Source organism: Erpetoichthys calabaricus, chromosome 4 (genome assembly GCF_900747795.2).
Source record: "Erpetoichthys calabaricus chromosome 4, fErpCal1.3, whole genome shotgun sequence".
Lineage (NCBI taxonomy): Eukaryota > Metazoa > Chordata > Cladistia > Polypteriformes > Polypteridae > Erpetoichthys > Erpetoichthys calabaricus.
The window spans coordinates 203,090,283-203,104,385 of NC_041397.2; the positions used below are offsets into that span (position 1 = coordinate 203,090,283).

A 14,103-nucleotide genomic window follows, 5' to 3' on the forward strand; every position below is an offset into this window, starting at 1 on the left:
TGAATACAAGCGGCTGAAATGAGTTTCCTCCGTAGGGTGAGAAGCTCAGTCATCTGGGAGGGGCTCAGAGTAGAACCGTTGCTCCTCTGCATCGAGAGGAGTCAATGAGGTGGCTCGGGCATCTGATCAGGATGCCTCCTGGACGCCTCCCTGGTGAGGTGTTCCGGGCACGTCTAACCGGGAGAAGGCCCAGGGGAAGACCCAGGACACGCTGGAGGGACTATGTCTCTCGGCTGGCCTGGGAACGCCTTGGGATTCACCCGGAAGAGCTAGAAGAAGTGGCCGGGGAGAGGGAAGTCTGGGCATCTCTGCTCAAGCTGCTGCCCCCGTGACCCGACCTCGGATAAGCGGAAGAGAATGAATGGATGGATGGATGGAGGTTTTTTTTGTTTTTTTTTTTTTTTTTAATTCTTTGTCACTCTTTTGTTAGAGCTATATGTGTATTCATCAGAGATTGAACACCGCAGTAATGCCCAAACTGTCCATTTATATTTTAGTCTGCAGCATATGAAAATAAGTGTTACAAATTGTATATATTTTTCTTTCAGGACAAAGTTGACAGCATTCAGTATTGTAATAATGGTGACAGGTATGCTTTATTATTTTACATTAACTGACACTGTTTACATAATTAACTGTTTTAGTTGCAACAAGAGAAATTTAGTAATGCATTGATACACACTTTTTATGTAAGCAACGCATATTTTCATTAAATGTAAGGCATGTGTTAAAATTAAGTCTTACTTGAATAAATAACATTTTGCCTGAAGAAGGGGCCTGAGTTGCCTTGAAAGCTTGCATATTGTAATCTTTTTAGTTAGCCAATAAAAGGTGTCATTTTGCTTGGCTTTTCTCGGAGTTAAAATAAGAAACAATTTTACATAATTATTAAACAGTCTAGGCACCTAGACTAAAAAGTTATACTGAATGTATATTTTAATTTTGTGCCTAATTTAAAAATTTCTGGTAGAGTACTAGCTGCTAAAAATAATAAATAAAAAAATGTAAACAGAGAATTTTCTGTTTTTAGATTTGTGAGTGGAAGCCGAGATGGAACTGCACGTATTTGGAGATATCAATATGGTTGGACAAACTTTTTGCTAGATATGTCTTCTAAATTATTAAGGTTATTTAAGTTTATAAACATTCTTTTTTTACGATTTTGATAAAATTCTGTAATTTATCCTATGATCTTCCATGAGATGTCTGCCTACTGCTATCAACAGGATGTTGTCTATCTGTACCTGAGGGTAGTAGTCTCTTGGGAAGTCTACACTGTATCAGCACACTTTCCAGACTCGCTGTGTTGACCAGCCTTGGATATACATGTTTGGAGCATTCTTGAATGCTAAATATAATTCTCTTCATACTCTCTAGATGCATTGCCTTCTTGTGTGTGCTATTGTGCAATGCTTGAGCAGGTTCTATCATTTATCCTGTGATTTCTTTTTTCTTTTAAATTATAATAGTGAGACCTGCTCAGAGGAAGATAGATTTTTCAAGCCAAAAGTGACCATGATTGCTTGGGATCGATTTGATGATAATGTGATCACAGCTGTCAATAATCACCTGCTGAAAGTCTGGAACTCCTACACTGGTGAACTTCTGCACATACTAAGGGTACTGGATTTGTTTAAGTTACTGTTTATGAATACTTTAATAAAAAATAGATTAACTAGATAAACTGCCTACTTTAATCAGTAAAATAGTTATATGAAAATGCACATTTTTTTTAAGAATTGGGTCACTAGGTTTTCAACAGTTGAATATCTATTTCTCAAGAAATAAAAAAATGATTATCAGCATGTGTTCTTGTAATTTGGCTTATGTTTTGTAGTATCAAAATATCTTTTGATGTATTGTCTATTCACATTTTTTTCCTAAATATGACTAGAGTCAAAAACTTCCTAGCAAAAGTTGCAAGGGAGCTACAGTCAGGACATCTGTGTGTTACAGGGTACACTCAAAAAATCATGTTTACTCATGCAGGATCAACATAGAATTTACTTCCACAATAAAAAAATACACTGATACGTTGTTTGTAAATGTGTGAACAGCAGTCAAACATGTAAATATCCTCACTAATCTAGAGATCAAATGAGGCTCATTTAGTTTAAGAAGGTAATAGTTTTATAAATACAGTCATCCCTCATCTATCGCGGGGGTTACGTTCCAGAGCCCCCCGCAATAGGTGAAAATCCGCGAAGTAGCGACCTATATTTATTTTATTATTTATACATATTTTAAGGCTTTATAAACCCTTCCCACACTCTTATAAACCTTTCTCACTCTCTTGTTAACCTTTCCCACACTCTTTATAAACACTTCCTATGTTCTTAAACACTTTCTACATTCTTAAACACCGCAGACCAACTGCACACTGCACGTAGCGATCAGACGTCGATGTGTCTGCACTCGCTTTGTGAAGGGGGGCAGCTGAACTCACGCTGAGCAGAAATGGACTTTGTGCTGCTTCTGCCAAAATGCCTGCTTGTCGCTCTGCGCGCTCAGAAGGAGGAGGAGGAGTGTGTGTGGGGGGGGGGGTGTGAGGGCTGAACGCATGTTCGCTCAAACCCCCCCACCCCGGAGGCGCAGTAAGCTCCTGCTACTTCGCATTGTCAAGGGGGTGGGGAGCTGAATGAACGCTAAGGAGAAGTGGACTTTGTGCTGGCTTTGTGCTGCTTGTCGCTCTGCGTGTCAATAATTTTAAAGCCTTGTATTTTCCTGTCTCACTGTCTTGTCTTGCGTGAAGTTAAAATGTTTTATAATAGTGAGATGTTACTCATATCCTTAGCCCGACATCCACATATCATATGTGTTAACAAAGTGTGTTTTATAAGTTTATATGTTTAAAGCATGTGGGATGGGTATTTTAAGGCTTAAACTATAAAAATGTTTATTTATATGGTCTTTCTATATCGCAGATTTTCTCCTGTTGCTGATGGGTCTGGAACATAACTTCCGCGATAGGCGGGCAATCACTTGTATTTAAAAACCCGCGAAGTCGTGAATCCGCGAAAAGTGAACCGCGAAGTAGCGAGGGATTACTGTATACTAGGTAATACATGTAAAGCTTTATAAATAATGCATGGGTTTGCATTTAAAGGATACAGCAGTAAAATGAGTTAAAGCAGCAGTATCTGTCCTTTTTTGGTGAGGGCAAGTCCTGGTTATCAAACCTGATATGTATTTTAGTATAAATAGAAAACTTATTTTAGTGTGTTCTCATATATGTACATCTAAAAGGAACAATCTTCTAGTTTTAAATTACAGCAACCGCTGCTTTGGAGAATGCAAAAATCCCTTTCATCCATATTTGTGTTTGTTATATGCATAGTTATCAAAGGCAGTTCATTATTGGTTGCTTGGATGAACTACTTATGTTGCACAGTTATTAGCACAAACATTGTCTGTAATAGCCAAAAGTATGAATACAATGGTAAATATAACTGACAAATGCTGGAAATTTTTTACAAAGCGATTGTAATTCCATTTTTTTTTTTTTTTTATGGGACAGGTGACTAAATGCTAGTTAATTGTCAAAGTACTGGGTATTACGGGTTTTCTCTGAGAGGATCTATTAAAGTAGTGGGGGAAAAAAGAAACCAAAAACCTAAGCGATTCCTTTTGATAACACCTAATTTGTTGTAATTGCACTTTCAATGATTTATTAATATATTTTGCTCACACTCTTGTGTGTTCATTTTCCTGAGGGTTTTTACTCTTCAACCTTATAGCTTTAATAGGTGAGTGCATATACTGTATATCCAGTTGTGTGACTGAATGCTCGTACAGTATCAAGCCTTTAAAAAAACTGTTTTGACATGTGTTAAGTCATAGGACCAAAATTTATGCAAAATATATTTACCCTTTGAAAATGATCTTGATAATTATGACCTAAATTACTAATTGAGTAATCTGTAGCCAGTTAATTTTCCTGATCATGTGAAACTTCTCTGAACTAGTGAGGATTCCCAGACTCGTGTTGCATTATTGTGACCATACCAAATAAATGCTTTTTGGAATTACAAAAGATAATAGTTATATTTACTTTGCATTTCATTAACATCTAAATAAAGTGAGTTACAATTGTGCTTGAAAGTTTGTGAACCCTTTAGAATTTTCTGCAAGAGAAACCAGTTAAACAAATGAGACAAAAATATTATACTTGGTCATTTATTTATTGAGGAAAATGATAGAATATTACAAATTTGTGAGTGGCAAAAGTGTGTGAACCTCTAGGATTAGAGTTAGTTTGAAGGTGAAATTAGAGTCAGGTGTTTTCAATCAATGGGATGACAATCAGGTGTGAGTGGGCACCCTGTGTTATTTAAAGAACAGGGATCTATCAAAGTCTGCTCTTCACAACACTTGTTTGTGTAAGTGTATCATGGCACGAACAAAGGAAATTTCTGAGGACCTCAGAAAAAGAGTTGTTCATGCTCATCAGGCTGGAAAAGGTTACAAAACCATCTCTAAAGAGTTTGGACTCCACTAATCCACAGTCAGACAGATTGTGTGCAAATGGAGGAAATTCAAGACCATTGTTACCCTCCCTAGGAGTGGTCGACCAACAAAGATCACTCCAAGAGCAAGGCATGTAATAGTCATCGAGGCGAGGTCACAAAGGTAACTTCTAAGCAACTGAAGGCCTCTCTCACATTGGCTAATGTTCATGAGTCCACCATTAGGAAAACACTGAACAACAATGGTGTGCTTGGCAGGGTTGCAAGGAGAAAGCCACTGCTCTCCAAAACTGTCCATGAACTGAATTGAATCTCAAGAGAATGTGGGTCATGCAGCAAAACAACGACCCTAAGCACACAAGTCGTTCTACCAAAGAATGGTTAAAGAAGAATAAAGTTAATGTTTTGGAATAGCCAATTCAAAGTCCTGACCTTAATCCAATTGAAATGTTGTGGAAGGACCTGAAGCGAGCAGTTAATGTGAGGAAGCCCACCAACATCCCAGAGTTGAAGCTGTTCTGTACGGAGGAATGGGCTAAAATTCCTCCAAGCTGGTGTGCAGGACTGATCAACAGTTACCGGAAACGTTTAGTTGCAGTTATTGCTGCAATGGGGGGGGTCACACCAGATACTGAAAGCAAAGGTTCACATACTTTTGCCACTCACAAATATGTAATATTCGATCATTTTCCTCAATAAATAAATGACCAAGTATAATATTTTTGTCTCATTTGGTTAACTGGTTTCTCTTTATCTACTTTTAGGACTTGAGTGAAAATCTGATGATGTTTTAGGTCATATTTATGCAGAAATATAGAACATTCTAAAGGGTTCACAAACTTTCAAGCACAGCTGTAGATGACCATTTATTTATATGGCAATAATTTACCCTGACTTTAGTAAAATTAAAATCACAATTTGAACATAATAGACCTTGCTCTATAAATTTTACCAAGTAAAAGTAATTAATGACAAAATGTCTTATTTTACGAAGTTTCATTATTTTTTTCTAAGTGGCTAAAATGAAGACCTCTGTTTGTCATGGATTATAGTACTAGGGTCTTGTACCGTGTTAGCCATTATGAATGTAGTGAAAAGTCAAGCAAAATGACACCTTTTATTGGCTAACTAAAAAGATTACAGTATGCAAGCTTTCGAGGCAACTCAGGCCCCTTCTTCAGGCAAGATTGTCCTGATGCTTCTTCTAGAATCAGTTAGTGATCCGGCTTTTCAAAATCAAAGGAAGCCAGTGGTTTCCTGTATCTTGTATTTATTTCTTAGTACAAATACAACGTTAACAGAAAAGAAATGTATTTATTGTTTCTATGGCCATTATTGTGGAATCTTAAACAGTTGAATACAATGTTTGAATACAAGAGGAGAATACAAGTCAATGGTGCTGATCCATTTCTGAACATCCATCACAGATGTACTAGATTTCCTTCCTTCTAGATGTGCGTATATAGATTTTCTTTAAATGAAAAAGATAAAGGGTTATGTGAAACATAAAACATGACACATAGTGAATCACTTTATATAAGCAAACTCTTGCATTGTTTTTCTTTAAAAAATGAAAGAAGGAAATTGAATTATCATTTACTATAACATATCAAAGTGTGTGTTCAAGAACTGAAGTTTGGTAAGTTGGTCATTAACTGTTCTAGTGTTGAGGTTATTGGAATATGTAAAAGTGGGAAATGAGTTTTTATTTATTTTTTACTTCTAGTGTAACAGTAGTGTATGTCAAGTAATCTGGGTTTACTGCATCAATGTCTGCTCAAACTTGAAAAGGGCCTTTAGCAGATTAAAGAGAATGCTTGGAACAACTCTTCCTTTTCATTATTTGATGCTTTTTAATGATGAACAAGTTGCAAGAGCAATAATAACAATAGGAACTGGAGTAGGTTGATATCCTTAACTAAACAAAGTACAAAAAACTAATATTTTAATTTATACTACAACATTTGGTATACACAAATACTCCATTATTTTGAACACACACTAGTTACTAAAAATAGCCACGTTTATGCGATATCATGCATTAGCCAAAATTACTGAACTTTTTAGATAACTGTGGCCACTAGTCAGAAAAACGTTTAAAGGGAAGTTTTTAACATAGCAGTGATGTTTCCAAAATCAAGTAATACATTAAGCTTCCCAATTCTTCCATGACTTTTTTTTCCGTTTTTGCTGTTGTCTTTTCCGTGTCTTTTTATCAACTGAGCATCTCTTCTGTGCATATCAGTGTGTCGTCCCTGGAAGCAGTCTCTGATCCTCTTTACCCAATCTCTTTTCACTTAAATTTTATTGATATAAATATCCACAAGATTGTTCGCCTTTTTTTTCTTTCTTTCTCTTTTTTTCCCTCATTTTTTTTTTTCAGACTTGTGAATATTTAGTTTATATGAAAAGTCATTAAATATTTAGACATTTGCTGTTCACATCAGTCATAAAAAATATCTAACTGTTATCCATTATGTTTGCTTTTTTTAGGGACACGAAGATGAAGTGTTTGTATTGGAACCACATCCCTTAGACCCCAGAATTTTACTCTCGGCAGGACATGATGGGAATCTCTTCATATGGGACATAACCAAAGGAGTCAAAACACAGCATTATTTTAACATGGTGGGGCTATTTTTCCCTTACTTCCTTATTTTCTTAAAATAGCCACTTACTAATATAACAGTAATTCTTGTTAGGTATGGATATTCACCTTGGATTGGGCAATTATTTAATATTATAATAAAACAACATAAAAATAAATGTAAATAATTGTATATAAAAGCCAAATTGTGTTCCATCTTGCGCTGCAGATCTTTTGCTAACTGTTGGAGAAGTTATACGAGTTCTGTGGGCACTGAGACTATGCGATTGAAGGTAACATGCTGCAATAGTCTAACTGTAATGGGAGGTTATGGCGATGCAGTGTACAGTGGAACCTCGGTTCATGACCATAATTCGCTCCAAAACTCTGGTCGTTAACCGATTTGGTCATGAACTGAAGCAATTTCCCCCATAGGATTGTATGTAAATACAATTAATCCGTTCCAGACCATACGAACTGTATGTAAATATATATTTGTTTTAAGTTTTTAAGCACAAATATAGTTAAGCAAACCTTAGAATGCACAGTGCAATAGTAAACTAAATGTAAAAACATTGAAAACCTTGAGCAACAGAGAAAACTAACATTGCAAGAGTTCACGCTATACTGTAGCCTTATGACCCTCTTGCTTTAAACACTTTGAGTTTTAAGCACAGGGAAAAAAAGGAACATTTGAACAAATCCGAACTTTATTTAAAAGCCAACCATAAGCAACCAAGAAAGTAGCATTGCAGGAGTTCGCGCTAATAGCATTACAACCCGATCGCTGTAAACACTCTTTTTAAATGAGTTTTAAGCACAGGGGGAAAAAGAATATTTTTCGCAGTTGAAGACTTGTTGCGGGATGTAGTCTTCATCCTCCACTAATTTTGTGAAATTTTTCACGAATTCTTTCGCAGCCTCAGCGTCGGAACTAGCAGCCTCTCCATGCCGTACCACACTATGAATGCCACTTCTCTTGCGAAACTTTTCAAACCATCCTCTACTGGCTTTAAATTCCTCACTTTCGCCACTTGTAGAAGGATAGTTTTGCAGCAAATCGCCATGAATCTTCCTGGCTTTCTCGCATAACATCGCCTCGCTTACGCTATCCCCTGCAAGTTGCTTCTCTTTCAGCCACACTAGCAACAGTTTTTCCACCTCTTCCAGCACTTGAGGCCTCTGCCTGGTTAACGCTGTAACTCCTTTTGCAACATCAGCTGCTTTAATAGATTCTTTCTGCTTTAGAATAGTCGAAATCGTAGATTTTGACTTCTTTACTTCGATTTCAATTTTCTGCAAAACTTTCATCTCGCCACTCTTCACTTGCTTAAAAGGCATGGTTAACTGCAAAAGCACACGAAATACTGTAGAGCACAAAGAGTTCACAGGTAAAGCACGCACATCTGACTGAGAACAATGAACAGGGAGAGGCTGAACACGTGCTTAAATACAGTAATCGGCGCGTACGAACCAGAAGAGAAATGAAACAGAGCACAAAGAGTTTACAGCGAAAGCACGCACGTCTGACCGAGAACAATGCAACACGTGCGGAAATCATCGGCGCGCACAAACCGATATATACAGAGTGTGTGGTCGTGAACCGAGGCAAAAGTTTCTCGAACTTTTTGGTCGTAAACCGATTTGTACGTGTACCGAGACGTTCATGAACCGAGGTTCCACTGCACCCAGTTTCATATAGTTTAGGGCCGTGGTTTCCAAACTGAGTCCTGGGGACCCACTGTGGCTGCAGGGTTTTTGTTCCAACTAGATTCACAGTCAGTGATAATAATTGACAATAACTGATCTCGTTTAATTAGCTGGTCTTTTTTTTTTTTTCTTATTCTGCATTCAGAAAAGCACATGAGTATAATTTTTAGCATAATAAGACATTTAAGAAATATTTATATTTTTCCTATAGCTTTGAATAGTTAACTCTCTTTTGTTGCTTTTATAGTATTTTGTCCATTATTGGTATAGTTTGCTCCCTTTATTATATCCTAATAATGACAATTAAAAAGAAGCAGAGCAGGTATCTTGGTAAACAACATTGAATGATGAAATACTAAAGTTGTTGCAGCATCAGACCCACTAATTAGTGATGTTGCAGCATCAAACCCACTAATTAGTAAATTTATTAAATAACCAGAAAACCTGGATAAGCAGAATGAAAAGTGGGGTGAAATTATTGTTGAAATTTTTTTAAACTACTTTATCCACATAAAACGGCTTAGTACTGAACATTAAAAAAAAAAAAAAAAAAAAAAAAAAGATTAAAGATGTTTAGTTTTGTAATTCCTACAATGACCCCAAAATGCAGAAACTGAGAAATAACAACTCACTTAACCACCTTAACGTTACATTTTTTCTCAGAAAAACATGTAAAAAGTGTTGCATTTTTTGGCTTGAAAAATGAAGTTTTTCTTAAATCTCATCTTTCTGCTGTAAAACGTGCAAAACACTAAAAGTAAAAGAAGTGTAAAAAGTATAATAATGATACTAATAATAAAGCTGATGAATAATAATAATATGAACTGCACACGTGTGCAAGTGAGCCAAGTCACTTTCGGATTCACAGAATCATTTTCAGTTTCACTGCCTGAAGACAGATTTACTTCGTCATCACAGCTGATGAGATGAGTTTCTTACGAGAAGCCATTATGAGGCTTGGAGAAGATGCGTCTACACCGTTGCCCAGGTATCGCTCGCCACTAACGCTGTTGGCACTTTTACAGTCCGAGTAAACCGTGGGTCTTACGCAAGAAGTATCTATACTGTTGCCTGAGTGACACTTGAGACTAATGCTAAGGAGGTTACTTAGGCTAGAAGACCAACTGACCAAGCTTAGCTTTGCAATGTCCACATTGACCCCAGACCACACAAGTGGGAAATAACAGCTCACTTAATTAGGCCAGAAGACCAATTTAAAACAGACGTTATCTGGATCAAAAACCCATAGCCAAAGTGGGTCCCTAGGATTGACTTTGGGAACCCCAGATTTAGGGTTTCATTTGTAGTAGTGTCTGTTATCGATGAGTTTGCATTCATGATAAATTGATTAAAGGCATCTGCTTTGAATTCTCTGTATTAATAATTAGGTGCATTTAGAGTCCTAAAACATTTTTGCCTGTGTTTTATCTCCAGACTAGATAGTTATGCTGTTGCTATTTCTCTTATTACCAGGAATGTGTCTCAGCCTAATTATGGTTTAATTTACTGTACTCCTTTCATAAGTTTTCTGGAACAACAAATGAAATTTCAAGGTGGTACGTTAAGTGAATATAATGCGGTTGCTGATTTGACTCCAGGTTGTTCTACAAAGCTGTTAAGAATGCGTCATTGTTCTGGGCACCATTTTAAATTTATTTTGGGGCTATAGGTTGTTGATGTTCTTTGCTTGTTATTGTTACAGTATTCTCTAGTGTGGATCCTGAGAACGGAAATACAATGGGTCCCTGTTAGTGTCTGTACTAAACTCCCTAGTATTAACATCACTGTCTCTGAGCAAATTTGTCATTTTGTGGATCTCTTTTATGGAGAATTAAAGAATTCCTTGGTTATTTAAATATGCATTCATTCGTTTATATACAACATTGCGTGTAACTTCTTTTCAATTATTTCTTTTTTTTGTATGATTTATTAAGCAGAAAACATAGACGCTCCCAGCAGTTTCTACACACACACAGAAACACATAGCTGATCCTTTAGTTTCAGCCAAAGAAATGTACAGTAGTGTTGTCAGATCAAATTTCACTATTTATATATAAGTAAAATGTATTTACAAAGAAATATTCAAAGGGGACATCTAACATTCAAATGTAAAAGAATGGTTGGTTGTTTTACTTATTTTGCCACCCTATTACACCATCCAGGCCATGCAATACTGTTAACATTTTAGAAATATATTATTCTGCACATCTCTTGCAGGATTATCTTGTTCTTATTTTTAAATGGTTAACTTGTATCATCATTAGTAAAATGGATAGCCTTCTGCTTTTCAGAATAGTCCTTCACTGCACATTTTGGGATAGATTTTTCTACTTCTCTGTTCTGCTTTTGGATCTTAAGTTGTACTAAGAGCAGATTTTTAAATATTTTCTTGGTACTTTAAAAGCATCATTCTGTTCCTGACTCTCGGAACCAGAGATCCTTGGCCTATTCCTGTTTTACTGTGAAGAATCCATTGCAGCAAGCAAATGGTAGTCTTTCTTCTCATTAAAGAGAATTGAAAATAATTGCGTTATTTCAACCAATCCCAACCTTTTGCAAGGGTTATGTTACTAGGAAACAGCACAAATTTTAATACATGGAACCCATGGGAAATAGGGTGGTTAGGTTCCAGCAACCATTAAAAGCCGTTGTTTTTCCCTAGAGATTGCTCAATGTACACTTTTCTTCATTGAATTCTTTATATAACAAAACACTGTTTTTGACAATTTGCACTTTTCATAACACAGTAACTATAAAATAATCCATAAAATGCAGTACACAAAACATGCAAAAGACATTTTATCTTTTTCATTTTCATTTTTCTTGCTAGTCTGTGACCTTTTGTGCTAACATCTCAAAAAAAAAAAACAACACTTAAGTTGCTGCTGGTGGAAGTTGACATTCTGGCAGGATGTTTATGTAATACTGTCTTAGTAACCTAAAAAACTTGCACTACATTTTGTGGGTGTATATACAACACCGAACTTGATTTTTTTTAAGCAAAACAATGAAAATTATACAGCAAATTCACAGGGAGCTCTTTACAACTGTAAGGTAAACAAGACAGGTATTGTATTGTGCTGTCTCCCATCTCCCCTGGCAAAAATATCATTCAAACCCTGAAGTCTGTGAAATTACACGATCAAGCCTTGCACAGAAATCTACATTAGAGCATGTCCTTCCCTACAAATCAGTGATAAAAAAAAATAATTATTACCGCTCCACAACTTGCACCAATAATTTATTTCTGTACTGTGTATAGCTGTAAAGCCGACAAATTGTTTTCCAACACAACAGTAAAAAGGAGATTACAAATAAAATCACGCAAATACTAGAAGTTATGAAGGTTAAACACAAATGATTAGGCTTAACTGTATATTTACATTCACCATTTTAAGTGCTTTGCCAGTGGTAACGATACTCATTTTAATTATCTATTGTGCAGTTGTATATGCAGTCTATGTCTTAGTTGGCTGCTGAACTAAAATATATTTCCCTAAAAAGAGAGTTTGATTTTGCCCCCTGTGTTATTCCTTGACCACCTACTCCCAACTACAGTACCAAAGTGAAATGTATCAACTTGCATTCCACACACCGCATCTGTCTAAAAGACTGCTAGGTTTCAATCAGCCATGGAATTAGTTATACAGTAGCCTACATTTCTTATGATATACTGTAAAACATTTGTTCTGTATTCTGCAAATTAGTAGTTTCCTGACCCTGACAGTGAGCAGTTCAATATTTGACATGCAGATTTGCTGTCTTATTGTGATATTATTACACCACCTTTTGTTAATGTATTGGCACGTCCGGCTTGACTGCTTACCAGAAGCTGAGTCCCTGTTTTGCTGTTCACAAACAGGTCCATGTATTTCAACATGTGTTTGAGTCAGTATTTTTTAAACCTGGTTTCTGTAAATCACAATAGACAGTCTTTTTCAGCAAGGGATGTGTGTTGCTCATAATGATTGTTGGCAAAGGTGTTTTAAACCTTCTCTGTTTCAGAATTACTGTACTCAAAGTTTTAACTTCTCTTTCCTCACTTTCTGGGTTTTGGAACTTTCAATTTGTCCGCTTGACTCTTAAAGTCATGCTTTAACAACAACAACAACAACATTTATTTATATAGCACATTTTCATACAAAAAGTAGCTCAAAGTGCTTTACATAATGAAGAAAAGATAAAATAAAAGACAAAGTAAGAAATTAAAATAAGACAACATTAGTTAACATAGAAAAGGAGTAAGGTCCGATGGCCAAGGTGGACAGAAAAAACAAAAAAAAACTCCAGAAGGCTGGAGAAAAAAATTAAATCTGTAGGGGTTCCAGGCCACGAGACCGCCCAGTCCCCTCTGGGCATTCTACCTAATATAAATGAGATAGTCCTCTTTGTAGTTAGGGTTCTCACGGAGTCACTTGATGCTGATGGTCATACAGACTTCTGGCTTTTAATCCATCCTTCATTGTTGGAACATCATGGTGCTTTCGGTAGATGCGCCACCACCAACAGGACACCGGAAAAGGAAACAGAAGAGAGAGTAGGGGTTAGTACAGATTTTGAATGAATAGTTATTATAATGAATTGGATATACAGAGTATCAGGATTAAATTACAGTGAAGTTATGAGAAGGCCATGTTAAAATAATGTGTTATCAGCAGTTTTTTTAAAGTGCTCCACTGTATTAGCCTGGCAAATTCCTACTGGCAGGCTATTCCAGATTTTAGGTGCATAACAGCAGAAGGCCGCCTCACCACTTCTTTTAAGTTTTGCTCTGGGAATTCTAAGGAGACACTCAGTTGAGGATCTGAGGTTGCGATTTGGAATATAAGGTGTCAGACATTCCGATATATAAGACGGGGCGAGATTATTTAAGGCTTTATAAACCATAAGCAGAATTTTAAAGTCAATTCTGAATGACACAGGTAACCAGTGTAGTGACATCAAAACTGGAGAAATGTGTTCGGATTTTCTTTTCCTGGTAAGGATTCTAGCAGCTGCATTCTGCACTAGTTGCAAACGATTGATGTCTTTTTTGGGTAGTCCTGAGAGGAGTGCATTACAGTAATCTAGCCGACTGAAAACAAACGCATGAACTAATTTCTCTGCATCTTTCGATGATATAAGAGGTCTAACTTTTGCTATGTTTCTTAGGTGAAAAAATGCTGTCCTAGTGATCTGATTAATATGCGATTTAAAATTCAGATTACAATCAACGGTTACCCCTAAGCTTTTTACCTCTGTTTTGACTTTTAATCCTAATGCATCCAGTTTATTTCTAATAGCCTCATTGTATCCATTATTGCCAATCACTAAGATTTCAAATTTTCTCTTTATTTAATT

At 36.3% G+C, this 14,103-nt stretch overlaps 1 protein-coding gene across 2 annotated transcripts in view; it reads left to right on the forward strand.

Moving 5' to 3' along the window:
* Positions 1-14,103, forward strand: part of brwd1 (bromodomain and WD repeat domain containing 1) — a 216,081-nt gene that overhangs the window by 107,690 nt on the left and 94,288 nt on the right. For both annotated transcript variants that reach the window (XM_028800205.2, XM_028800203.2), the window contains exons 12-15: positions 549-589; positions 1,031-1,126; positions 1,470-1,620; positions 6,960-7,094. In XM_028800205.2, the coding sequence (XP_028656038.2) occupies positions 549-589; positions 1,031-1,126; positions 1,470-1,620; positions 6,960-7,094 (423 nt within the window). The remainder of the gene's footprint in view (positions 1-548; positions 590-1,030; positions 1,127-1,469; positions 1,621-6,959; positions 7,095-14,103) is intronic.